The sequence below is a fragment of the Rhodnius prolixus genome, unplaced genomic scaffold (assembly GCF_049639745.1).
Source record: "Rhodnius prolixus isolate KJV_2025 unplaced genomic scaffold, Rpr scaffold_14, whole genome shotgun sequence".
Classification (NCBI taxonomy): domain Eukaryota; kingdom Metazoa; phylum Arthropoda; class Insecta; order Hemiptera; family Reduviidae; genus Rhodnius; species Rhodnius prolixus.
Window position 1 is genome coordinate 10263917 of NW_027411594.1, and position 25516 is coordinate 10289432.

General features: G+C 30.6%; 2 protein-coding genes and 1 non-coding gene across 4 annotated transcripts in view; 1 reads left to right on the forward strand and 2 right to left on the reverse strand.

Moving 5' to 3' along the window:
• Nucleotides 1–5468: 5468 nt before the first annotated feature.
• On the reverse strand, nucleotides 5469–5630 carry LOC141451936 (U1 spliceosomal RNA). Its single transcript, XR_012457203.1, has one exon. It is a non-coding gene; the product is annotated as a U1 spliceosomal RNA (small nuclear RNA).
• A 1386-nt stretch (nucleotides 5631–7016) lies between these two features.
• LOC141451870 (uncharacterized) lies at nucleotides 7017–12530 on the forward strand. 2 transcript variants are annotated; one of them, XM_074123623.1, is made up of 7 exons: nucleotides 7017–7183; nucleotides 7820–7961; nucleotides 9275–9472; nucleotides 9555–9664; nucleotides 9856–9994; nucleotides 10096–10314; nucleotides 11195–12530. In XM_074123623.1, the coding sequence occupies exons 1-7, from the start codon at nucleotides 7115–7117 to the stop codon at nucleotides 11248–11250; spliced, it is 933 nt and encodes a 310-aa protein (XP_073979724.1). In that variant the 5' UTR covers nucleotides 7017–7114; the 3' UTR covers nucleotides 11251–12530. The 2 variants fall into 2 exon arrangements, with proteins under 2 accessions (XP_073979724.1, XP_073979725.1); XM_074123624.1 differs by having other exon boundaries at nucleotides 9392–9472.
• Nucleotides 11306–25516, reverse strand: part of LOC141451867 (facilitated trehalose transporter Tret1-like) — a 90202-nt gene continuing 75991 nt past the window's right edge. Inside the window, exons 5-8 of the mRNA XM_074123619.1 lie at nucleotides 14693–14870; nucleotides 14415–14611; nucleotides 13615–13868; nucleotides 11306–12813 (exon numbers count right to left, since the gene is read on the reverse strand). Coding sequence (XP_073979720.1) covers nucleotides 12561–12813; nucleotides 13615–13868; nucleotides 14415–14611; nucleotides 14693–14870 — 882 coding nt within the window. The 3' untranslated portion in view covers nucleotides 11306–12560. The remainder of the gene's footprint in view (nucleotides 12814–13614; nucleotides 13869–14414; nucleotides 14612–14692; nucleotides 14871–25516) is intronic.

Below are 25516 nucleotides of genomic sequence, written 5' to 3' on the forward strand. Positions count from 1 at the left end.
ATGTTCGTTTTATTGTATCCTAGGATTTCGAAACACCCCTGATCGACCGTTAGTTCATCAGTTTCGTTTTATCATCACAATTTATCCAAGAAAGTAAAAATCAGTTTGCTATAAATTTAACGTCAGTATATTGTTATAAATAAGGTGCCATATCAATGCTGTACACATTAAAGTCAACGTACATCAATTTTTGTTTACTCCATATTAATGTGTATCAACATAATGCAAGATAATGTAAAGAATGGTATCAAACTTATGGCAGGAAGCCTCTACAAAAACTGGTATTTTATTTTTGTTTTAGATAAAAAAGTAATACAGAACTAAACAGTGATATAACAGGTGGGTCCGAGCGGTCCTTGTGCCATTGTCTTCGTGTATAATATTATGATATATCTGTGTAAATTAACTTATGTCACAAGGGCGATAATTGAAGAGTTATTAGCTAAAATACTGTCAACCTTTTTCTGAAAAAAAATTTATTTGGACTCGGGGAACATCAAAACTTTTATCCCGTTTTTTAGATCGAAATAGGAATTTTGACATTTCAATATTCAATTACCTTATAAATAGATGAGAAAGTCTAGAATTAAGTAAAGATATTCTGGAATACCTGCCTCTCGCTTATCCGAATTTTCGTCGAAGCGGAAAATTTGTTTATTTGCTGATATAGACCGGAACTTTTCTTTAAAGAACCGCGAATAAAAAGTTACAATGGCAATTGTAGCATTTCAAGTGTTAATTTCAATTTCAAATTAATTTCGTACTAGATATTTACTGTGGCATAGATGCTTCAGTCCTCCTTGTAAGGAGTTCATAACTATATTGCAGCAACTTTTAACTTTAAATAACATTCAAGCAAATATATGTTCAGTACTCCTTAACAAAAACTTACAGTTTAAAAAGTTAAGTATAAGGGTTGATTAAACGCCAAAAGGTACACAAATCAGCAAGTACCCAACATTTCATTAATACTTCATTGATATTATTTAAGTAATTTTACCGCATTAATTTTCATTAATATTTTTTAAGAATTTATTAGATGTCACATACCCTTATGCTGGCCATTTTCATCTACAAAATATTTGTTCAAGTAGCACACCATTTAACTTAGATTGACTGTAATATCTATTTATCTATAATAATCAAACTATTAATTACAGGTGAAAAAGAAAACGTTATAAAAATAAAAAAATATGAGGCTTAAAAATTCAAAAATTTTTTTAAAAAATGCTTACACCAACATACATCAATGATTTTGTTTATTTATTTTTATTTTTAAATAAAAATCGTCGGTTTAAGTTCATTCTTCGATTAAAGTAATTGTTATTTTATGTAGTAGTCAATCTGGCTTTATCGTAAATAATATAGTTGTCTTCAATTACATTCTCCATCTAGGTGTTCTTCCCACAATGTTGTGTATATGTAATATAAAGTAAATAAGATATGCATATTTTTAGGACAGCTAATTATTCCAGTATTTTACTATAAGTAAAATTAGGGGAACTAAATTAAATTACAATTGAGAAATGAATAAATAATTTTGAATAATCTACTTGTTATTAACTGTGTGTAATTGTGCTCACGAATATTTCGGTAAGACGAATTCAAGACTGAAATATTGTTTTAAATCCTCCGTGATTCAAATTTAAACAGTAGCCGACTCTAAATTTGTCTTTTTCTAATTTAACATGCATGTATATGTGACAACTTCAGAATAAAGGGCACATTAAAGAGAAATCAGAAGAATAATTTGGAATAGAGTTAAAATAAAGTACCTATTAAAACTGTCCGGTAGGACAGTTGTATAAGGGTTGACCATCAAAAACTGCACGAAAAAGCGTAACGTTGAAAAACACCCAACTTTGACAATTTTTTTCTCTTTTTCTATAAAAGATAAAATTCCCAAATTTTCTTTAAATCTTACTCCAAACCCTCCTTCATAACTGTAATTTTTTTGCAACCACCCAGATCTAATAGGTTTCGAGAAAAAAGTTGCCGAAAATGAGCAAAAACCGCTTTTTCAAAAAATGTTCTTGTTCTTGTTCTTCTTCTTGTTCTTGTTCTTGTTCTTGTTCTTGTTGTTACCTTTTTTGTAAACAACGTAGCGCCTAAACGCGTGAACCGATTTTCATGAATGAGGTGTCATTCGATTCGGAATTTTATGTAGATGTGCCTTTTGGGGGTCTCGACCCTGTACATCGTATGGGAGAGGAGTTAGCCCCCTTTATGTAAGGCCCCCTCCAAAATTATTATTACTAATTACTCTGTAAATCTTGGCCCGATTTTGATAAAATTTGGTAGGATGATAGGGTTAGGGCTCCCCTACGTAACATTAAAGCGGCGATCAGCTCTTACACTTGTTAAGGGGATGTGTAGGAATCGTTTCAAATTATCGACACGTGAACCGATTTTCATGAATGAAATGTCATTCGAATCGAAATTTTGTACAGATTTGCACTTTAAAAGTCTCGACGCCGTGCCTCATAAGGAGGGGAGTTTGCCCCACCCAAATAAGGCCCTTTCTAAAACTATTATTACCAATATTTCTATAACGCTTAGTTTGATTTTGATAAAATTCAGCTCGAATAAGTGGTTAAAGCTCCTCTACATTGCTGATGCTCTTGCACCTACTAAGAGGAAGTACTGCAATCGTTTAAATTATCAATGAGTGAACAGATTTAAATCAATGAATTGTCGTTCGATTAAAAAATCTTTGCCTCTTTGCCTAGAAGTTCTGCAATCGCAGTTTATTTTTCTTACTCCTCTTAAAAGGAAGTAATGAAATCGCAGTTTAATTTTGCTATTCACGCACAAATACCTTCCTATGTTATTCAAAACGCTTTTTCAAGAAAAGTTGTTACTGAGGATGGTTTGGGGGACCTTAACGATAATCATTCTTTAAAAAGATCTCTCTAGTGGTAGTTACGGTTCCGACTTACCATCTTATCAGGTTATAATGATAGAATTGCTTATTCCAAATTTAAAAAAATCTGTAAAGCAGATATGTAACTTTGTAAAATAGACAAAAAGGAAAATCTATCCAAAAGGTACAAAAATCTCTTTAACAAAAACTTACAGTTTAAAATGTTAAGTATAAGGGTTGATTAAACGCCAAAAGGTACACAAATCAGCAAGCACCCAAAATTTCATTAATTCTTCATTAATATTTAAGTAATTTTACTGCATTAATATTCATTAATATTTTTTAGAATTTATTAGATGTCACAGACCCTTATGCTGGCCATTTTCGTCTACAAAATATTTGTTCAAGTAGCACTGTAGATTGACTGTAATATCTAGTTATTTATAATAATCAAACTGTTAATTACAGGTTAAAAAGGAAAACGTTATAAAAAATAAAAAAAAATTATGAGGCTAAAAAATTCAAAACTTTTTTTTATAAAAAAAAATGTAATATGTAAAATAAAGTAAATAAGATATGTTATTTTTAGGACAGCTAATTATTCCAGTATTTTACTATAAGTAAAATTAAATTAAAATAGAGAAATCAATAATTGTTGTTGAATAATCTACTTGTTATAACTGTGTGTTATTTGTGCTCTCGAATATTTCGGTAAGACGAATTCAAGACAGTAGCCTACTCTAACTTTGTCTTTTTCTACTTTAACATGCATGTACATATGTGTGATTTATCATAATTATAACAAAAAAATATTATAAATGAAGTGGCCAGCATAAGGGTCTGTGACATCTAATAAATTCTAAAAAATATTAATGAATATTAATGCAGTAAAATTACTTAAATATTAATGAAGAATTAATGAAATTTTGGGTGCTTGCTGATTTGTGTACCTTTTGGCGTTTAATCAACCCTTATACTTAACATTTTAAACTGTAAGTTTTTGTTAAAGTTTATACGAAGATATAATATACATTTTATCACAATTATAACTATTATGAATGAACTGGCCAGCATAAGGGTATGTGACATCTAATAAATTCTTAAAAAATATTAATGAAAATTAATGCGGTAAAATTACTTAAATAATATCAATGAAGTATTAATGAAATGTTGGGTACTTGCTGATTTGTGTACCTTTTGGCGTTTAATCAACCCTTATACTTAACTTTTTAAACTGTAAGTTTTTGTTAAGGAGATTTTTGTACCTTTTGGATAGATTTTCCTTTTTGTCTATTAGCAAAGTTACGCCTGCTTTACAGATTTTTTTAAAATTTGGAATAAGCTATTCTATCATTATAACCTGATAAGGTGTTAAATCGGAACCGTAATTACCACTAGAGAGATCTTTTTAAAGAATGGTTATAGTTGCGGTCCCCAAACCATCCTCAATAACCATTTTTTGGAGAAAGCGTTTTGAATAAAATAGGAAGGTATTTGTACGTAAATAGCAAAATTAAACTGCGATTTCAGTACTTCCTTTTAAGAGGAGCAAGAAAAATAAACTGCGATTACAGTACTTCTCCCTAAAAGGCAAAGATTTTGAAGCGAACGACAATTCATTGATGTAAATCGGTTCACTCATTGATAATTTTAACGATTGCAGTACTTCCTCTTAGTAGGTGTAAGAGCATGATGGCACTTCACAGCCACGTAGAGGAGCTTTAATCACTTCTTCGTGCTAAATTTTATCAAAATCGGACTAAGCTTTGTAGAAATATTGGTAATAATAGTTTTAGAAAGGGCCTTATTTGGGTGGGGCGAACTCCCCTCCTTATGAGGCATAGCGTCGAGACTTTTAAAGTACAAATCTGTACAAAATTTCGATTCGAATGACACTTCATTCATGAAAATCGGTTCACGTGTCGATAATTTGAAACGATTGCTATACTTCCCCTTAACAAGTGTAAGAGCAGATCGTCGCTTTATTGTTAGGTAGGGGAGCCCTAACCCTATCATCCTACCAAATTTTATCAAAATCGGGCCAAGATTTACAGAGTAATTAGTAATAATAATTTTGGAGGGGGCCTTACATAAAGGGGGCTAACTCCTCTCCCATTCGATGCACAGGGCCGAGACCCCCAAAAGGCACATCTACATAAAATTCCCAATCGAATGACACCTCATTCATGAAAATCGGTTCACGCGTTTAGGCGCTACGTTGTTTACAAAAAAGGTAACAACAAGAACAAGAACAACAAGAAGAAGAAGAAGAACAAGAACAAGAACATTTTTTGAAAAAGCGGTTTTTGCTCATTTTCGGCAACTTTTTTCTCGAAACCTATTAGATCTGGGTGGTTGCAAAAAAATTACAGTTATGAAGGAGGGTTTGGAGTAAGATTTAAAGAAAATTTGGGAATTTTATCTTTTATAGAAAAAGAGAAAAAAATTGTCAAAGTTGGGTGTTTTTCAACGTTACGCTTTTTCGTGCAGTTTTTGATGGTCAACCCTTATACAACTGTCCTACCGGACAGTTTTAATAATGACATTATACCCAATCACCTAAATCCTCAATAGACTACTTTTATCATTAGTTTTAATTAAGTGTCCGGGACAGCGCGAACGCAGTCCCGACTACCAAAAATTATGCACCCGAGATGCCCACATTTGGGGCATTCGCAGGGGTCAACCCAACCTAAGTGCAATGGTAGGGCCTCGTCCTGAGGGAACCGCCTTGCTGATCACGGTAACCCCGATGCCAGGTAAGTATGCTTTATCAGTAATCCTTGGGGCACATATTCACTCAACCTACTAAACGAGTTGACGAGAGGAAACTGTAACCACACAAATTTTTTGTATATATATGTTATTATTTCATACCAATTTCTGGATGATTTTGAGAAAAATAGTATCATATGAAGGATTTTATTGACTATTATAAATATCTTGGCTTTTTTATGAATTTAAAAGCTTAAAATAGTAGTATGTAAAAATAAAGAAAGATGTTACTCCTAGAAAGCGCTGCAATCACTCATTTCTTTACAAGCCTTATCCTCAGATCGGCTCTTAGCTCTTATTTTCCATTTTTTGTGACAGGAAGTATAATTATTCCGTAATATTTTATTTTCAATTAATAATCAAACTTAACCATTATAATAAAGAATTTTTTGAAGAGTAATTATTGCGCTGAAGCAATCATGATGAACTGTTTTGACTCTAAGAGAATAACATATTTACGATAAATGATGTAAAAATATATAAATTCAATATAAAATTCCTAGTTACATAATTAGGTACTCGTACTGCAATCTCTTAAACTATTAGTGAAGAAATCAAGTCTGATAGATTACTAAATTACCTCTCTCACTTTAAAAAACAATAATAATGATAACCATTATCGCTCAGAAATAAGGCTCGCAATTCGACCTTTCGGATTCGCATTGTTATTAGTATAATTCAATATTTTTTTTAGTAATTTCTTTTTTATTAATACATTTTTGTATCGGCAAACAAACGGGCCTCTAATCCTTAAGACCAAGATTACGTTAAAGAACTTTCAGAAATGTTGACATGATAAATCAATGAGCAGTGTTCAAAATATTTCATGACAAATCTGTTGTAAACACTCTCGACTTTTTTGCCTTGCCGCAATTTACACGATTAAATTTTCTTGAAATTAGAATTTGTACATTAATGTTGCACTTTCTTTTGCCTTAATGAAAAAAAATACTAGTATTGAGAGAAGAATAACCGTAGCTAATACCTCAAGTACACCTTCAAAATCAATATTTGAAATCAAAATAGTTGGCCTATTTTACGTTATGGCTAAGATTTTCCTTTCTAGGAGCTTCTTGTGGCTCATTGTCCAGTGTTGGACAATTTCGATATAATATAAAGATAACACTGTGCGGTATTGAATAGGGTTGTATTTAAACAAGGAACATTGTAGGGTTGGAAAATGTTATCTGTGACGAAGGAACACTGCCCAGAGGTTGCAGTGCTTTGGAAAAGGCTAGGGACACCAATGACCTTGGATGTTTACGCGCCTTAAATTAAAATTTAAAAAAAGTCTACTCTTAAACAAGGGAAATCATATTTCCGGCATTCAATAATAGATATGTATCTGTAATAGTTTGATGAAATTTCGCGATTATCTCGCAGTTATTGCAATAGAAAAACAGTAGGTACCTTGTACACAAGGCTGAATGTTGTGTTGAATGCAGAATCAGTAATTACAATGCTATTCATTCGAATATGTTCCTTTACAAATATATTTTACTTATAAACTGGTTGGCTTCATGTACTTCCCAGATGTCTTGTCCGGTAGAAGTTTTAATATATTTTACAGTTTTATTTTAAAAGTTATGAACTAGCTTTTAGATTTAATATTGCGTGAAATCTTTACCTGATGATTTATTTTCTGACTAATAATTCTTCATACTGTGTATACTAATTTTTCAGCCATGATTAAGTTATCTAATGTAAAGTTTACTTTTTCGTGGGATTTCAATATTTATAAACAAAAACTCTTAGTTAACTTCATTTACTTTTCGTATTGTTAATTTCATTGTGTTTAATATTTTTTTCTGTAGATTAATCCAGTAATATTATTATCTATAGATTGATTTAGCCCCTCAAGAAGCTGACAAATGACGGCGATGAAATTTTCACTTAGGACGCTTTTTTTTTTTCTACATTACTGTCTCAATTTATTTAATCGATTATTGGAGTTTATTAGAAAAATTTATGTTTAAAATACAATTATAAAGTCACAATTAATGGCTGTTTTTGAGAGAAATCTGCCATCAGCAGTTCAACTTTGAAATTTCTTATACGGATTATTTAGTATGAGCTATTTACTTAAACAATATTAAGCATTTTTCATCCTTTAATTTACAAAACCAATGTTTAAAAGATAAAATACGTAAAATGATGTCCTTTATATTTTATTTTTGCCAGATTCCTTGGTGGTATTGCTTGAACAGAGATCCTAGGGACAATTCCCAAGTATCAGCGGTCGACTCTTCCAACAGGTCCATCAAATGGAATTGGGATTCAGGTGGAGGACGTTGGGATGTCTCTTACTTTCACTCTTTTCCTAGTAAGTATGGACATTTTTCCTGTTATAATTTATAGAAGTTTAAAATATAATTGCGAAAACAGTCATACGACTTTTCACAATTGACGTGATTTCATTTTCTTTACATCCAGAATTATGGAAAATGTGTACTTAAAGATTATACACGTTTACTGTTTCGTTCTAATAATATTGTAGTTTAAAGGCTGCGTAACAATTTAATTTCTCACTAAGATCTGTACTTCCTGATAAAAAGTTTCATATGATGGGCTTTGAGGTACAAGAAACTGACAAGTTGACAAGAAAGACAGCGAGACATGTTTGAATGATATCATAAATGGTTTTCCCACTTTTTGTTACAGAAAGCAAATAAAAATGTAGTAAAAATGATATAATTTCATTATTTTGTAGGCAATGGACATAGAGTTTCATTTGAACTTGTAATAAATTTTTCCTAGGCCTATCACTTTGGTTTGAAACTTCTCAGGAAATATTGATTATGGGGAGGAGGGAACTGCGCCCCTTCATCAATAACATTTAATTAGAGTGAAGCAAGTGACCACAATATTAATGGCAGTAACAGAAATTATTGGAAATTTCACTCCAGATTTGCATACAACTTAATGAAAGTTGTGTCATTTTATTTAAATACACGTGAATTGAAATTAACACCAGACAAATCCAATTATATCTATTTAAAGATCCCCTTGTCAAAGGTCCTATTTATATTGCAAAAACATCGATCAGTTACTTCTAACCGTGTACATCGCAGATAGTAGTCAGTACTTCTTTCAGGTGACCCTGTAATAAAATTTTGTTAAAAATTGAGTGCCTATCATTCTATTGAATCGATTTTTCGATATTCTTATGCTATTTTCTTGAAAACGGCTTAAACAATTTCCTTTATACTACATTGTCTCGTCGCCCATTCAAAGAACAATAACTTTTACAAAGTAAAGATTTCTCAGGAAACTCAATTAAAGGGGGATAGGATTGTTAGTCATCTCACTTAAGTTGCTAATGTATTGGTTGACTTGTTTAAAATTAATTTTGCTTTAATGAATCGCCGAAAATCAGACTTTGAAAAAATGGTGCGAATTGGTGTTACAAGTTCAAATGATTCTCACAAGTCGCCGCGATTATTCTAAAAAAAAAATATACTACTTCAAAGATTCCTTGATACATGATACATAAGCCACTAACACATTAGGCAAGCAGAGAAAGTCTTTGAGGGTATTTATCAGTCCTCAGGTTAAATATTTTTTATACTATTCAATCAAAAATTTCTAACCAAAATGTCCATGTGTAAAAGGTTGACTAATTTTTTCACTTGGTAGCTGGTCGGTATGCAGTATATGCATCATATGCTCGAATTGGTGACAACAATCCCTCATATATCATTTATAATAGCGATACTTCTTGGAATAGTAATCGACAACCGATTATTTCTACAGCCTGGGATATGGCCTACAATGGAGATGTGTTTGGATTCGAACCAGGCAGCAATGGCCAATATACCTTCCATATTTATTCAAGTTAGTAGAAATCTAAGAAGTAGCTTTAACGAGTGGATTATTACTAAGTAGCTTTCAATAATGTTGGCTTCATTGCTTCTAGGAAAACTAAAATATAATCCGTTTACAATTGTACCTACACAACCACCGCCAATTCCAATACCGACTCCCGTGAAGAACCGGTGCCCACTGGTGGCTGAAGAAAGAGCACAGGTAAAAGACTTTCTGTTTATAATATGAGAGACTTTTAGTCGGTGAGCCACCGAATCGCAACCTTTCAAAAAATAGGAGAAATAAAAGATTAGAACTTTTATTAGTTCTTTCTGCAAAGCTTTTGTGAAGATATTTTCTCTTTTAAATTAGATACGTTATAACATTATAACTTGCTAAAATTTGTTTTTCAGGGAACGTTTTGGTGGTTGGACAGAAAAAGCAGTGGTAAATGTGCGGTAACGGTAAGTAGGCCCGACCTGGGATCGCCTGTCTACTGGGAATGGCAAACTGACAAGGGTCGCTGGAGGGTGCAGTATTCATGGGCTCCAGGTCGGTGAATCTGATCTGGTTCTGGTTATCTTAGAGTTTATTAGCATTAAATAAGTGAATAATATAAGGCAGATCTAATGTAATGTCTGTTTACTATCTAGGAGTGACAAATTGTAGCATATATTATACGCAAGACAATCAATGGGCACAAAATATGCAAATCATATCGTGGAGTTACTTGTCACAACAGCTGGTAATTACTTACACAGCATTGACAGTTAAAATTAACGATGAAGGTGAGTGGAAGTTACATGTAAACGATGGGGAGACTTGGGGTTTCACTCCTGTGGACGATCAGTGGATAATCTCCATTTACTCAAGTAAGTTGATTTAAGCATTTCACTAATTAATTGCAAGCTGCTGTCTGTAGTATAAGTAGTAAGGTTCTCCCTAACTTGGAGATTAGTGAACAGATCCGCTAGTTATTACACGAGTTGTTACTTTGGAAATAGTAACATCTCAATACAAAAGAAATGTGGCTTACTAATAAGTAAGAACTGCAGAATTTTGCAGTTTAAAATATCATTCTCCCCTCTCTAGCACATCCTACGCAAACTAACGTTAGTTCGTGGGTCATTTTTAGAAGGGTAGAACTTGAAAGTGTCCTTTGGTTATTAGGCAACTGCCCTTTACTCAGACACCTATGACATTCTTTATTGTATTTCTGTGGAAGGGGATACAAGGCTCATTTTTATAAAGAAATTAGTTCTCCTAAATTCTTGAGTTTTCTCTAAGAAATAGGTGCTGGAATAAGTAACTGTTACGATGTTTTAACGCAGCATTTTTGATCTTTGGGATTGCTGTAAGACCCAGATAGGTTTTGGATGGCATCGGGCAGTAGTTCCTCAACCTTGTTAGAATTGTAGATTAAATTTCCTTTTATATTTTTATTGTGGAACCCTAATGTATAAAAATGTAAAGAACTATGTGTAGTTGTACCGTTAAGTAATTAGGAAATAAACATATTGAAGTTTCATGAATCTGTTAGTTTTATTGTATTACTTTAATTTTATTTAAGGCTTCATAGTAATAAACAAAATAATAAATTTAATTAAATGTTATATGCTTTATGTTTCTCATAAATTAGGGGAATATTTGCGCAAACGGAATGGCATTGCTACTTCTTTTCCTGTACAATTTTTCATATTTTACGCGTTTCAGTACTATCTAGTAGTGATGATAACATTTTATGTATTGCAGGGAATGTTGTCATTAGGCCATTCCAAAAAGCCAGTGGATTATTCTCTTTGGTGTAGAGAATTCTCAACTAAATAATAATTCAAGTAAGCAAGGATAAAAATAAATAGTAACGATTTTTAAAGTAATTTATTTACATATCTTTGCAAAGAATATATTTTACATGAAAAAATAAACAATAAATATGTATGTAACTTATCGATATAAATAAATAACTAATCCTGTTTTGTATTACTTTACTAAACCCAGAATCAGCAAGGGAAGTAGGTTTGTCAGTATAGTAATTCTTACAGTTTTAAATTCAAGGCTTTATAGTAATTATGAGTAATGATGGCACTAACAATCAGCTTTTACACCCTGAGTTAGCGACAAGGGACCAGAACAGATACGGAATCTTCGTCTGGTTTCTTCCCCATTAGACGAATTATGAACAATAACATTTTTATATCTTCTCTAACAATCTTAAAATAATCATATTAAGTTCCTACTTATCTAATGATTTATACAGGATTCTTTTATTGCCTATTCTTTGAATCATTACGTCTAATTAGGCTTAGGTTTCATGGATGGAGGCAGATAGTAAGAATACTATAGTAAAGCATTCTTATAGTATCCAAATCCTATTCTGGGAATCGAATCTTTACCACAATATTCTTAGGATGGGGCCCTCGCCTCTAGCGTGCTCGTTGAGGTTTAATGACAATTCAATGTAAGAAAATGTGGTTAGGTCCACAGTGTTGCATAATATCGCTGATTTTACTCGTCGTGTTTTTATAATCCCTCAAAGGTTTCGGACTTTTATCCACGATAGGCAAAAAAACAACGACAGATAAATTCAACGAAACTCAATGTCTTGGTAATCACTCTGTGGTAAAAAAGAAGTGAATAGGTAGTTTAATGTAAAGATAATGTTTGGCAAAGAAGGTAAACATTAAGATGGCACTTCTTCAAAGTGGAGGTAGCTAAGGAGGGTGTCCGCCATATTTTGGACCTGCAAAAGGATAATAACCTTCTTGGTAAGTATAAGTCGTTCACCATTCTGAATCACAATGTAAATCAAAGTACTGAAATACTTAGCAGACCTTCCAATAAGTAGCTTTAATATTAATGAGGCTGTTTTAATTAATTTATTTTTTTTAATTGAATTAAACTTTACTGGAAGGTCTTCTCCGTTTTTCTTATTAGCCGCTGTTTTTACAAAAATAAATGGAAGTTTGCAACTGAGTTCACTGCAGTTTTAGCAAGGTCTCGTTCGTCTACTAAGTCTGCAATATACTGCCAGCCACCAATTATGTCCACTCCATAATATGAACGTCATTAAATACATCTTAATTTTTGTCTATCTCAATCAATACTATTTATCAAGTGTTTACGTTGGTAAAGTTTGACAAGGTGCTCGAGGTTCAGTTTTAAAATATTCTTCAATTTCTGTCAAAGATTTACCTTCAGTTTCGGGTAGTTTAAAGTACAAATAAACCAAACCTATGACGCCTATACAGAAGTACAACAGTAGTACACCTGGGACGCCCATCAGCCATACGAGATCCACATAAGTTTTGGTGACAAAAAATCCGAAGATATAAGATGATGCGGCAGCCAAACCTGCAGAGATTCCTCTTGCGCTGTAATATATTTAAATTTAATTTAGTAACTTTTAAAATAATTAAACTCAATATTTTTCCATTATTTAAACAAATTAAAAAGTAATTGAAATAATGCATAATCTGAAATCAAATTATTAAGGTTATTAAGGGAACAATGGTAATCAAATCTAATGAATCTAACTTGGAAATATGGTTTTATACACATGATACACAATGATTAGGGCAGGTGGTTTTGATAGTAATTTTGAGTGTGGACTTGTAAGAAAAAAGATCCCCAGTACTAATATCGTTGGCAGCTATATTTTATTTGTTAGATTAATGTTAATAGTAAAGTACTAGCTTCCGTCACCATCCAAAACGCCTAATTTTCCAGGAAGAAGTTCCTCCTGAATTGCTATAAGTGATATTAATTAAAACCAATTGGTTTGCGGAAATAAAGTTCATGCAAAACAATGGAATCCAGTTAATAAAGTCACGAAAAAAGTAACCAGGCAATATTAGCATAGTCCCTGCATATTACTTTGAATTGCATCTGTGAGATATTCTTTACTTCAGTACTGTAGTTATTAGTTAAATACCGAATGCCGTGGAGAAAACATTCGTTGAGAGACTAATTCTTGACTGAAAAAATCATAACGTTGGTAAATACTATGTCAAAAAGTACTACTTTAACCTTGGCCAGTAAAAGCTAGTTGGATAACCACCAAAGAGGCTAAATTTCCAAAGTGTAAACCATAAACTACAGAACTGTTTACAGCTGGATCGCGAGAAGTTTATTTTATGGTTGGATAAAAACAAGTAAGTAAAAAGTGGACTCACTCTAATGGGAATATTTCGCACACTAAAACCCAAGGCAATGTCATCACTCCAACACCACCCCCGAAGAAAATCAGACCAAACATGACCAGAGGAATCCAGGGGTAATTCAATGCTAACAGCATGTATATGGCGAGACAAAGTAGTCCAATAAGGCAGATAATCAACGAAGTAAAGGCTAACTTCCGTTTACCCATTCTATGTATAGCAATTACACAGACAACACTGCCGATTGCCTGTAATAGTCCAGTTATTACCTGAAACATAGAGAGATTATTTGTTAGTTTATAAAATTAATGTGTTACCTGAATTGTTCAAGAGAATTTTAAATTTCCAATAGCGTGTTAGTAAATCGAAGACTGAGATGGATTATCTGAAAGGACTAAAAATGAATGCGGTGAACACTTTCGGTTGGCGATTTTGTTCCCTGATTTGGTTTAGTATTTATGACCGTAGACCTACCTAGAGAGAGTCTCGATTCTTTTTTTAAAAATAAAAAAAAATATTAATAACAAAGTGTTAGCTTCTACTTAATTTGGCAGCACTTCTGAAAAAACTGGCGTTTCTTGACACACCCATAAACGTCGAAAGCAACATATTTGTGAAAAGTGTCGTTTGTAGATTATAATTGCTTTAAGTCAAAATTGTGTCAAGGCCATCGTATTGTGTTAGCGTCGTTAAAAGATCTTTAAGGTTAGTTACATAACTTTATGACATCTATTTGATCAAGATTTATTATTTATCTTACAAGTAATCATTTAATATTCTAAGCGAACCAAATTTCAAAATAACAGAATCCTTACCAGCACTGTGTACGGCGACAGTGACATATTTGAATCGGCGAACACCTTAACCAAGAACGGTCTCATGCCAAGTAGACTGGTGCAGTGACCAATGAAGAAAAACAAGCCTACCAAAATGATCGGACGATAAATGCGTGCTTCTTTTAGTAGTTTCACTTGGTCCCATACGCTTACTGGATTATTATGTTTTGCACAACCTATTCATATTAATTGAAATTATTTAATTAAATCTTTGATGATTTAAGAGAAAAAATAAATAAAAATACGTTTAAACCTACATTCACTTGTTGGGACAGATATATATTGCTCTTTGTTGCTAGATTTAATGTCGTTTACAAGATCTGTCAGTTCCTGGTTTACTTCTTCCTTAGTGACCCAGCCGCGCAACCACATCAGCGACTTTTCCGCTTCAGGTATCCTATCTTTCACCACGTACCACGTTGGTGACTCTGGTATCTATAATCACAGCATATGTTTATGTGATAATTATTTTAACAAGAATCTAATCGCGCAATTTCTAATGAATAAAATATTATGTGTGCACTCACACCGCTTTGTATTATTTAAATTTCGAAGTTTAAACTAATTTGTTTATCAGTATTTTATAACACATATAATTCTTGCCCAATATACCGTATAAACAATCCCAGTACCGTAATTGTTTTGTAAAACCATGTACATTACTCTAAAATGATAATTTAGAGCATGGATTCTTAACGAGAACCCCTTGGGATCTGGGGACAGATTTCAGGATGTCCGTGTTAACACATCCTGAAAAGATAATCCAGTACAGTCAGGGCCTGATTTAGATGAAAAGAGGCCCTAGGCTATACCACTTATAAGGCACTTCACCTCCCATTTTTAAATTTGCAAATTACATAAGAAATAATAAAAAAATCACTACTGTGATATATATCAATATGTTAAACGTTAATATATGTATAATATGTTATGTTTTTAAAATAGTGTAATTTTAAATATGCTAACAATTTGAATGTTACAATAAACGAAATCCATCAAGCAGTTTTTGAAATATTTGAAGTTAAAGATTTCACTGTTTCAAACGAAACCAAAATTTAACTCTAAATATCTCGTTAACTACTCGACAAATTTTTACGAAATTTTGTACATTCATAGACATAAGCTGTCTCCATATACAGGTAAAAAATAAACTAAATCCATCGAGTAGTTTTTGAGATCTTTGAAGTTAAAGATTTCACTGTTTCAAACGAAACCAAAATTTAACTCTAAATATTTCGTTAACTACTCGACAGATTTTTACGAAATTTTATACAATTATAGACAAAAGTAGTCTCCATATGCAGGTGAAATATAAATGAAATCCATCTAGGAAGTTTTGAGATATTTGAAGTTAAAGATTTCACTGTTTCAAACGAAACCAAAGTTTAACTCTAAATATCTCATTAACTACTGGACAGATTTTTACGAAATTTTATACAATTATAGACAAAAATAGTCTCCATATACAGGTGAAATATAAATGAAATCCAGCGAGCAGTTTCCTAAATAATTGATGTTAAAGATTTCAGTGTTTCAAACGGAACCAAAATTTAACTCTAAATATCTCGTTAACTACTCGACAGATTTTTACGAAATTTTATACATTTATAGACAAAGGTAGTCTCCATATAAAGGTAAAATATAAATGAAATCCATTGAGTAGTTTTTGAGATATTTAAAGGTAAAGATTTCACTGTTTCAAACGAAACCAAAGTTTAAATCTAAATATCTCGTTAACTACTCGACAGATTTTTAAGAAATTTTATACATTTATAGACAAAAGTAGTCTCCATATACAAGTGAAATATAAATGAAAGCCATCGATCAGTTTTCGAGATAATTGAAGTTAAAGATTTCATTGTTTCAAACGAAACTAAAATTTAACTGTAAATATCTCATTAACTACTAGACAGATGTTTACGAAATTTTATACAATTATAGACAAAAGTAGTCTCCATATACAGGTGAAATATAAATGAAATCCATCGAGTAGTTTCCGAGATAATTGATGTTAAAGACTTCACTGTTTCAAACGAAACCAAAATTGAACTCTAAATATCTCGTTAACTGCTCCACAGATTTTTACGAAATTTTATACAATTATAGACAAAAGTAGTCTCCATATACAGGTGAAATATAAATGATATCCATCGAGTAGTTTTTGAGATATTTGAAGTTAAATATTTCACTGTTTCAAATGAAACCAAAATTTAACTCTAAATATCTCGTTAACTGCTCGACAGATTTCTACGAAATTTTATACAATTATAGACAAAAGTAGTCTCCATATAAAGGTGAAATATAAATGAAATCCATCGAGTAGTTTTTGAGATATTTGAAGTTAATGATTTCACTGTTTCAAACGAAACTAAAGTTTAAATCTAAATACCTCGTTAACTACTCGACAGATTTTTAGGAAATTTTATACAATTATAGACAAAAGTAGTCTCCATATAGAAGTGAAATATAAATGAAATCCATCGAGTAGTTTTTGAGATATTTGAAGTTAAAGATTTCACTATTTCAAACGAAACAAAAATTTAACTCAAAATATCTCGTGAACTACTCAACAGATTTTTACGAAATCTTATACAATCACAGACAAAAGTCGTCTCCACATACAGGTAATATACAAACGAATTCCATCGAGCAGTTTTTGTGATATTTGAAGGTAAAGATTTCCCTGTTTCAAACGAAACCAAAATTTAACTCAAAATATCTCGTTAACTACTCGACAGATTTTTACGAAATCTTATACAATCACAGACAAAAGTCGTCTCCACATACAGGTAATATACAAACGAATTCCATCGAGCAGTTTTTGTGATATTTAAAGTTAAAGATTTCACTGTTTCAAACGAAACCAAAGTTTAACTCTAAATATCTCATTAACTACTGGACAGATTTTTACGAAATTTTATACAATTATAGACAAAAGTAGTCTCCATATACAGGTGAAATATAAATGAAATCCAGCGAGCAGTTTCCTTAATAATTGATGTTAAAGATTTCAGTGTTTCAAACGGAACCAAAGTTTAACTCTAAATATCTCATTAACTACTAGACAGATTTTTACGAAATTTTATACAATTATAGACAAAAGCAGTCTCCATATAAAGGTGAAATATAAATGAAATCCATCGAGCAGTTTTTGAGATATTTTAAGTTAAAGATTTCACTGTTTCAAACGAAACCAAAGTTTAAATCTAAATATCTCGTTAACTACTCGACAGATTTTTAAGAAATTTTATACATTTATAGACAAAAGTAGTCTCCATATACAAGTGAAATATAAATGAAATCCATCGATCAGTTTTCGAGATAATTGAAGTTAAAGATTTCACTGTTTCATACGAAACCAAAATTTAACTGTAAATATCTCATTAACTACTAGACAGATTTTTACGAAATTTTATACAGTTATAGACAAAAGTAGTCTCCATTTACAGGTGAAATATAAATGAAATCCGTCGATTAGTTTCCGAGATAATTGATGTTAAAGATTTCACTGTTTCAAACGAAACCAAAATTTAACTCTAAATATCTCGTTAACTGCTCCACAGATTTTTACGAAATTTTATACAATTATAGACAAAAGTAGTCTCCATATACAGGTGAAATATAAATAAAATCCATCGAGTAGTTTTTGAGATATTTGAAGTTAAAGATTTCACTGTTTCAAATGAAACCAAAATTTAACTCTAAATATCTCGTTAACTACTCGACAGATTTTTACGAAATTTTATACATTTATAGACAAAGGTAGTCTCCATATAAAGGTAAAATATAAATGAAATCCATTGAGTAGTTTTTGAGATATTTAAAGGTAAAGATTTCACTGTTTCAAACGAAACCAAAGTTTAAATCTAAATATCTCGTTAACTACTCGACAGATTTTTAAGAAATTTTATACATTTATAGACAAAAGTAGTCTCCATATACAAGTGAAATATAAATGAAATCCATCGATCAGTTTTCGAGATAATTGAAGTTAAAGATTTCATTGTTTCAAACGAAACCAAAATTTAACTGTAAATATCTCATTAACTACTAGACAGATGTTTACGAAATTTTATACAATTATAGACAAAAGTAGTCTCCATATACAGGTGAAATATAAATGAAATCCATCGATCAGTTTTCGAGATAATTGAAGTTAAAGATTTCACTGTTTCAAACGAAACCAAAATTTAACTGTAAATATCTCATTAACTACTAGACAGATTTTTACGAAATTTTATACAGTTATAGACAAAAGTAGTCTCCATTTACAGGTGAAATATAAATGAAATCCATCGAGTAGTTTCCGAGATAATTGATGTTAAAGATTTCACTGTTTCAAACGAAACCAAAATTTAACTCTAAATATCTCGTTAACTGCTCCACAGATTTTTACGAAATTTTATACAATTATAGACAAAAGTAGTCTCCATATACAGGTGAAATATAAATAAAATCCATCGAGTAGTTTTTGAGATATTTGAAGTTAAAGATTTCACTGTTTCAAATGAAACCAAAATTTAACTCTAAATATCTCGTTAACTACTCGACAGATTTTTACGAAATTTTATACATTTATAGACAAAGGTAGTCTCCATATAAAGGTAAAATATAAATGAAATCCATTGAGTAGTTTTTGAGATATTTAAAGGTAAAGATTTCACTGTTTCAAACGAAACCAAAATTTAACTGTGAATATCTCATTAACTACTAGACAGATGTTTACGAAATTTTATACAATTATAGACAAAAGTAGTCTCCATATACAGGTGAAATATAAATGAAATCCATCGCGTAGTTTCCGAGATAATTGATGTTAAAGATTTCACTGTTTCAATCGAAACCAAAATTTAACTGTAAATATCTCATTAACTACTAGACAGATTTTTACGAAATTTTAAACAATTATAGACAAAACTAGTCTCCATATACAGGTGAAATATAAATGAAATCCATCGAGTAGTTTCCGAGATAATTGATGTTAAAGACTTCACTGTTTCAAACGAAACCAAAATTAAACTCTAAATATCTCGTTAACTGCTCCACAGATTTTTACGAAATTTTATACAATTATAGACAAAAGTAGTCTCCATATACAGGTGAAATATAAATGATATCCATCGAGTAGTTTTTGAGATATTTGAAGTTAAATATTTCACTGTTTCAAACGAAACCAAAGTTTAAATCTAAATATCTCGTTAACTACTCGACAGATTTTTAAGAAATTTTATACATTTATAGACAAAAGTAGTCTCCATATACAAGTGAAATATAAATGAAATCCATCGATCAGTTTTCGAGATAATTGAAGTTAAAGATTTCATTGTTTCAAACGAAACCAAAATTTAACTGTAAATATCTCATTAACTACTAGACAGATGTTTACGAAATTTTATACAATTATAGACAAAAGTAGTCTCCATATACAGGTGAAATATAAATGAAATCCATCGATCAGTTTTCGAGATAATTGAAGTTAAAGATTTCACTGTTTCAAACGAAACCAAAATTTAACTGTAAATATCTCATTAACTACTAGACAGATTTTTACGAAATTTTATACAGTTATAGACAAAAGTAGTCTCCATATACAAGTGAAATATAAATGAAATCCATCGATCAGTTTTCGAGATAATTGAAGTTAAAGATTTCATTGTTTCAAACGAAACCAAAATTTAACTGTAAATATCTCATTAACTACTAGACAGATGTTTACGAAATTTTATACAATTATAGACAAAAGTAGTCTCCATATACAGGTGAAATATAAATGAAATCCATCGCGTAGTTTCCGAGATAATTGATGTTAAAGATTTCACTGTTTCAATCGAAACCAAAATTTAACTGTAAATATCTCATTAACTACTAGACAGATTTTTACGAAATTTTAAACAATTATAGACAAAACTAGTCTCCATATACAGGTGAAATATAAATGAAATCCATCGAGTAGTTTCCGAGATAATTGATGTTAAAGACTTCACTGTTTCAAACGAAACCAAAATTGAACTCTAAATATCTCGTTAACTGCTCCACAGATTTTTACGAAATTTTATACAATTATAGACAAAAGTAGTCTCCATATACAGGTGAAATATAAATGATATCCATCGAGTAGTTTTTCAGATATTTGAAGTTAAATATTTCACTGTTTCAAATGAAACCAAAATTTAACTCTAAATATCTCGTTAACTGCTCGACAGATTTCTACGAAATTTTATACAATTATAGACAAAAGTAGTCTCCATATACAGGTGAAATATAAATGAAATCCATCGCGTAGTTTCCGAGATAATTGATGTTAAAGATTTCACTGTTTCAATCGAAACCAAAATTTAACTGTAAATATCTCATTAACTACTAGACAGATTTTTACGAAATTTTAAACAATTATAGACAAAACTAGTCTCCATATACAGGTGAAATATAAATGAAATCCATCGAGTAGTTTCCGAGATAATTGATGTTAAAGACTTCACTGTTTCAAACGAAACCAAAATTAAACTCTAAATATCTCGTTAACTGCTCCACAGATTTTTACGAAATTTTATACAATTATAGACAAAAGTAGTCTCCATATACAGGTGAAATATAAATGATATCCATCGAGTAGTTTTTGAGATATTTGAAGTTAAATATTTCACTGTTTCAAACGAAACCAAAGTTTAAATCTAAATATCTCGTTAACTACTCGACAGATTTTTAAGAAATTTTATACATTTATAGACAAAAGTAGTCTCCATATACAAGTGAAATATAAATGAAATCCATCGATCAGTTTTCGAGATAATTGAAGTTAAAGATTTCATTGTTTCAAACGAAACCAAAATTTAACTGTAAATATCTCATTAACTACTAGACAGATGTTTACGAAATTTTATACAATTATAGACAAAAGTAGTCTCCATATACAGGTGAAATATAAATGAAATCCATCGCGTAGTTTCCGAGATAATTGATGTTAAAGATTTCACTGTTTCAATCGAAACCAAAATTTAACTGTAAATATCTCATTAACTACTAGACAGATTTTTACGAAATTTTAAACAATTATAGACAAAACTAGTCTCCATATACAGGTGAAATATAAATGAAATCCATCGAGTAGTTTCCGAGATAATTGATGTTAAAGACTTCACTGTTTCAAACGAAACCAAAATTGAACTCTAAATATCTCGTTAACTGCTCCACAGATTTTTACGAAATTTTATACAATTATAGACAAAAGTAGTCTCCATATACAGGTGAAATATAAATGATATCCATCGAGTAGTTTTTCAGATATTTGAAGTTAAATATTTCACTGTTTCAAATGAAACCAAAATTTAACTCTAAATATCTCGTTAACTGCTCGACAGATTTCTACGAAATTTTATACAATTATAGACAAAAGTAGTCTCCATATAAAGGTGAAATATAAATGAAATCCATCGAGTAGTTTTTGAGATATTTGAAGTTAATGATTTCACTGTTTCAAACGAAACTAAAGTTTAAATCTAAATACCTCGTTAACTACTCGACAGATTTTTAGGAAATTTTATACAATTATAGACAAAAGTAGTCTCCATATAGAAGTGAAATATAAATGAAATCCATCGAGTAGTTTTTGAGATATTTGAAGTTAAAGATTTCACTATTTCAAACGAAACAAAAATTTAACTCAAAATATCTCGTGAACTACTCAACAGATTTTTACGAAATCTTATACAATCACAGACAAAAGTCGTCTCCACATACAGGTAATATACAAACGAATTCCATCGAGCAGTTTTTGTGATATTTGAAGGTAAAGATTTCCCTGTTTCAAACGAAACCAAAATTTAACTCAAAATATCTCGTTAACTACTCGACAGATTTTTAAGAAATTTTATACATTTATAGACAAAAGTAGTCTCCATATACAAGTGAAATATAAATGAAATCCATCGATCAGTTTTCGAGATAATTGAAGTTAAAGATTTCATTGTTTCAAACGAAACCAAAATTTAACTGTAAATATCTCATTAACTACTAGACAGATGTTTACGAAATTTTATACAATTATAGACAAAAGTAGTCTCCATATACAGGTGAAATATAAATGAAATCCATCGCGTAGTTTCCGAGATAATTGATGTTAAAGATTTCACTGTTTCAATCGAAACCAAAATTTAACTGTAAATATCTCATTAACTACTAGACAGATTTTTACGAAATTTTAAACAATTATAGACAAAACTAGTCTCCATATACAGGTGAAATATAAATGAAATCCATCGAGTAGTTTCCGAGATAATTGATGTTAAAGACTTCACTGTTTCAAACGAAACCAAAATTGAACTCTAAATATCTCGTTAACTGCTCCACAGATTTTTACGAAATTTTATACAATTATAGACAAAAGTAGTCTCCATATACAGGTGAAATATAAATGATATCCATCGAGTAGTTTTTCAGATATTTGAAGTTAAATATTTCACTGTTTCAAATGAAACCAAAATTTAACTCTAAATATCTCGTTAACTGCTCGACAGATTTCTACGAAATTTTATACAATTATAGACAAAAGTAGTCTCCATATAAAGGTGAAATATAAATGAAATCCATCGAGTAGTTTTTGAGATATTTGAAGTTAATGATTTCACTGTTTCAAACGAAACTAAAGTTTAAATCTAAATACCTCGTTAACTACTCGACAGATTTTTAGGAAATTTTATACAATCACAGACAAAAGTCGTCTCCACATACAGGTAATATACAAACGAATTCCATCGAGCAGTTTTTGTGATATTTGAAGGTAAAGATTTCACTGTTTCAAACGAAACCAAAATTTAACTCAAAATATCTCGTTAACTACTCGACAGATTTTTACGAAATCTTATACAATCATAGACATAAGTCGTCTCCATATACAGGTAATATATAAACGAATTCCATCGAGCAGTTTTTGTGATATTTGAAGGTAAAGATTTCACTGTTTTAAACGAAACCAAAATTAAACTCTAAATATCTCGTTAACTACTTGACAGATTTTTACGAAAGTTTAAACAATTATAGACAAAAGTAGTCTCCATATACAGGTGAAATATAAATGAAATCCATCTAGGAAGTTTTGAGATATTTGAAGTTAAAGATTTCACTGTTTCAAACGAAACCAAAGTTTAACTCTAAATATCTCGTTAACTACTGGACAGATTTTTACGAAATTTTATACAATTATAGACAAAAGTAGTCTCCATATACAGGTGAAATATAAATGAAATCCATCGAGTAGTTATTGAGATATTTGAAGTTGAAGATTTCACTGTTTCAAACGAAACCAAAATTTAACTTTAAATATCTCGTTAACTATTCGACAGATTTTTACGAAATTGTATACAATTATAGACAAAAGTAGTCTCCATATACAGGTGAAATATAAATGAAATCCATCGAGTAGTTTTTGAGATATTTGAAGTTAAAGATTTCACTGTTTCAAACGAAACCAAAGTTTAAATCTAAATATCTCGTTAACTACTCGACAGATTTTTAAGAAATTTTATACATTTATAGACAAAAGTAGTCTCCATATACAAGTGAAATATAAATGAAATCCATCGATCAGTTTTCTAGATAATTGAAGTTAAAGATTTCATTGTTTCAAACGAAACCAAAATTTAACTGTAAATATCTCATTAACTACTAGACCGATTTTTACGAAATTTTATACAATTATAGACAAAAGTAGTCTCCATATACAGGTGAAATATAAATGAAATCCATCGAGTAGTTTTTGAGATATTTGAAGTTAATGATTTCACTGTTTCAAACGAAACCAAAGTTTAAATCTAAATACCTCGTTAACTACTCGACAGATTTTTAGGAAATTTTATACAATTATAGACGAAAGTAGTCTCCATATAGAAGTGAAATATAAATGAAATCCATCGAGTAGTTTTTGAGATATTTGAAGTCAAAGATTTCACTGTTTCAAACGAAACCAAAATTTAACTCAAAATATCTCGTGAACTACTCAACAGATTTTTACGAAATCTTATACAATCACAGACAAAAGTCGTCTCCACATACAGGTAATATACAAACGAATTCCATCGAGCAGTTTTTGTGATATTTGAAGGTAAAGATTTCACTGTTTCAAACGAAACCAAAATTTAACTCAAAATATCTCGTTAACTACTCGACAGATTTTTCGAAATCTTATACAATCATAGACATAAGTCGTCTCCATATACAGGTAATATATAAATGAAATCCATCTAGGAAGTTTTGAGATATTTGAAGGTAAAGATTTCACTGTTTCAAACGAAACCAAAATTTAACTCAAAATATCTCGTTAACTACTCGACAGATTTTTACGAAATCTTATACAATCACAGACAAAAGTCGTCTCCACATACAGGTAATATACAAACGAATTCCATCGAGCAGTTTTTGTGATATTTGAAGTTAAAGATTTCACTGTTTCAAACGAAACCAAAGTTTAACTCTAAATATCTCATTAACTACTGGACAGATTTTTACGAAATTTTATACAATTATAGACAAAAGTAGTCTCCATATACAGGTGAAATATAAATGAAATCCAGCGAGCAGTTTCCTTAATAATTGATGTTAAAGATTTCAGTGTTTCAAACGGAACCAAAGTTTAACTCTAAATATCTCATTAACTACTAGACAGATTTTTACGAAATTTTATACAATTATAGACAAAAGTAGTCTCCATAAAAAGGTGAAATAAAAATGAAATCCATCGAGCAGTTTTTGAGATATTTGAAGTTAAAAATTTCACTGTTTCAAACGAAACCAAAGTTTAAATTTAAATATCTCGTTAACTACTCGACAGATTTTTACGAAATTTTATACAATTATAGACAAAAGTAGTCTCCATATACAAGTGAAATATAAATGAAATCCATCGATCAGTTTTCGAGATAATTGAAGTTAAAGATTTCATTGTTTCAAACGAAACCAAAATTTAACTGTAAATATCTCATTAACTACTAGACAGATTTTTACGAAATTTTATACAATTATTGACAAAAGTAGTCTCCTTATACAGGTGAAATATAAATGATATCCATCGAGTAGTTTCCGAGATAATT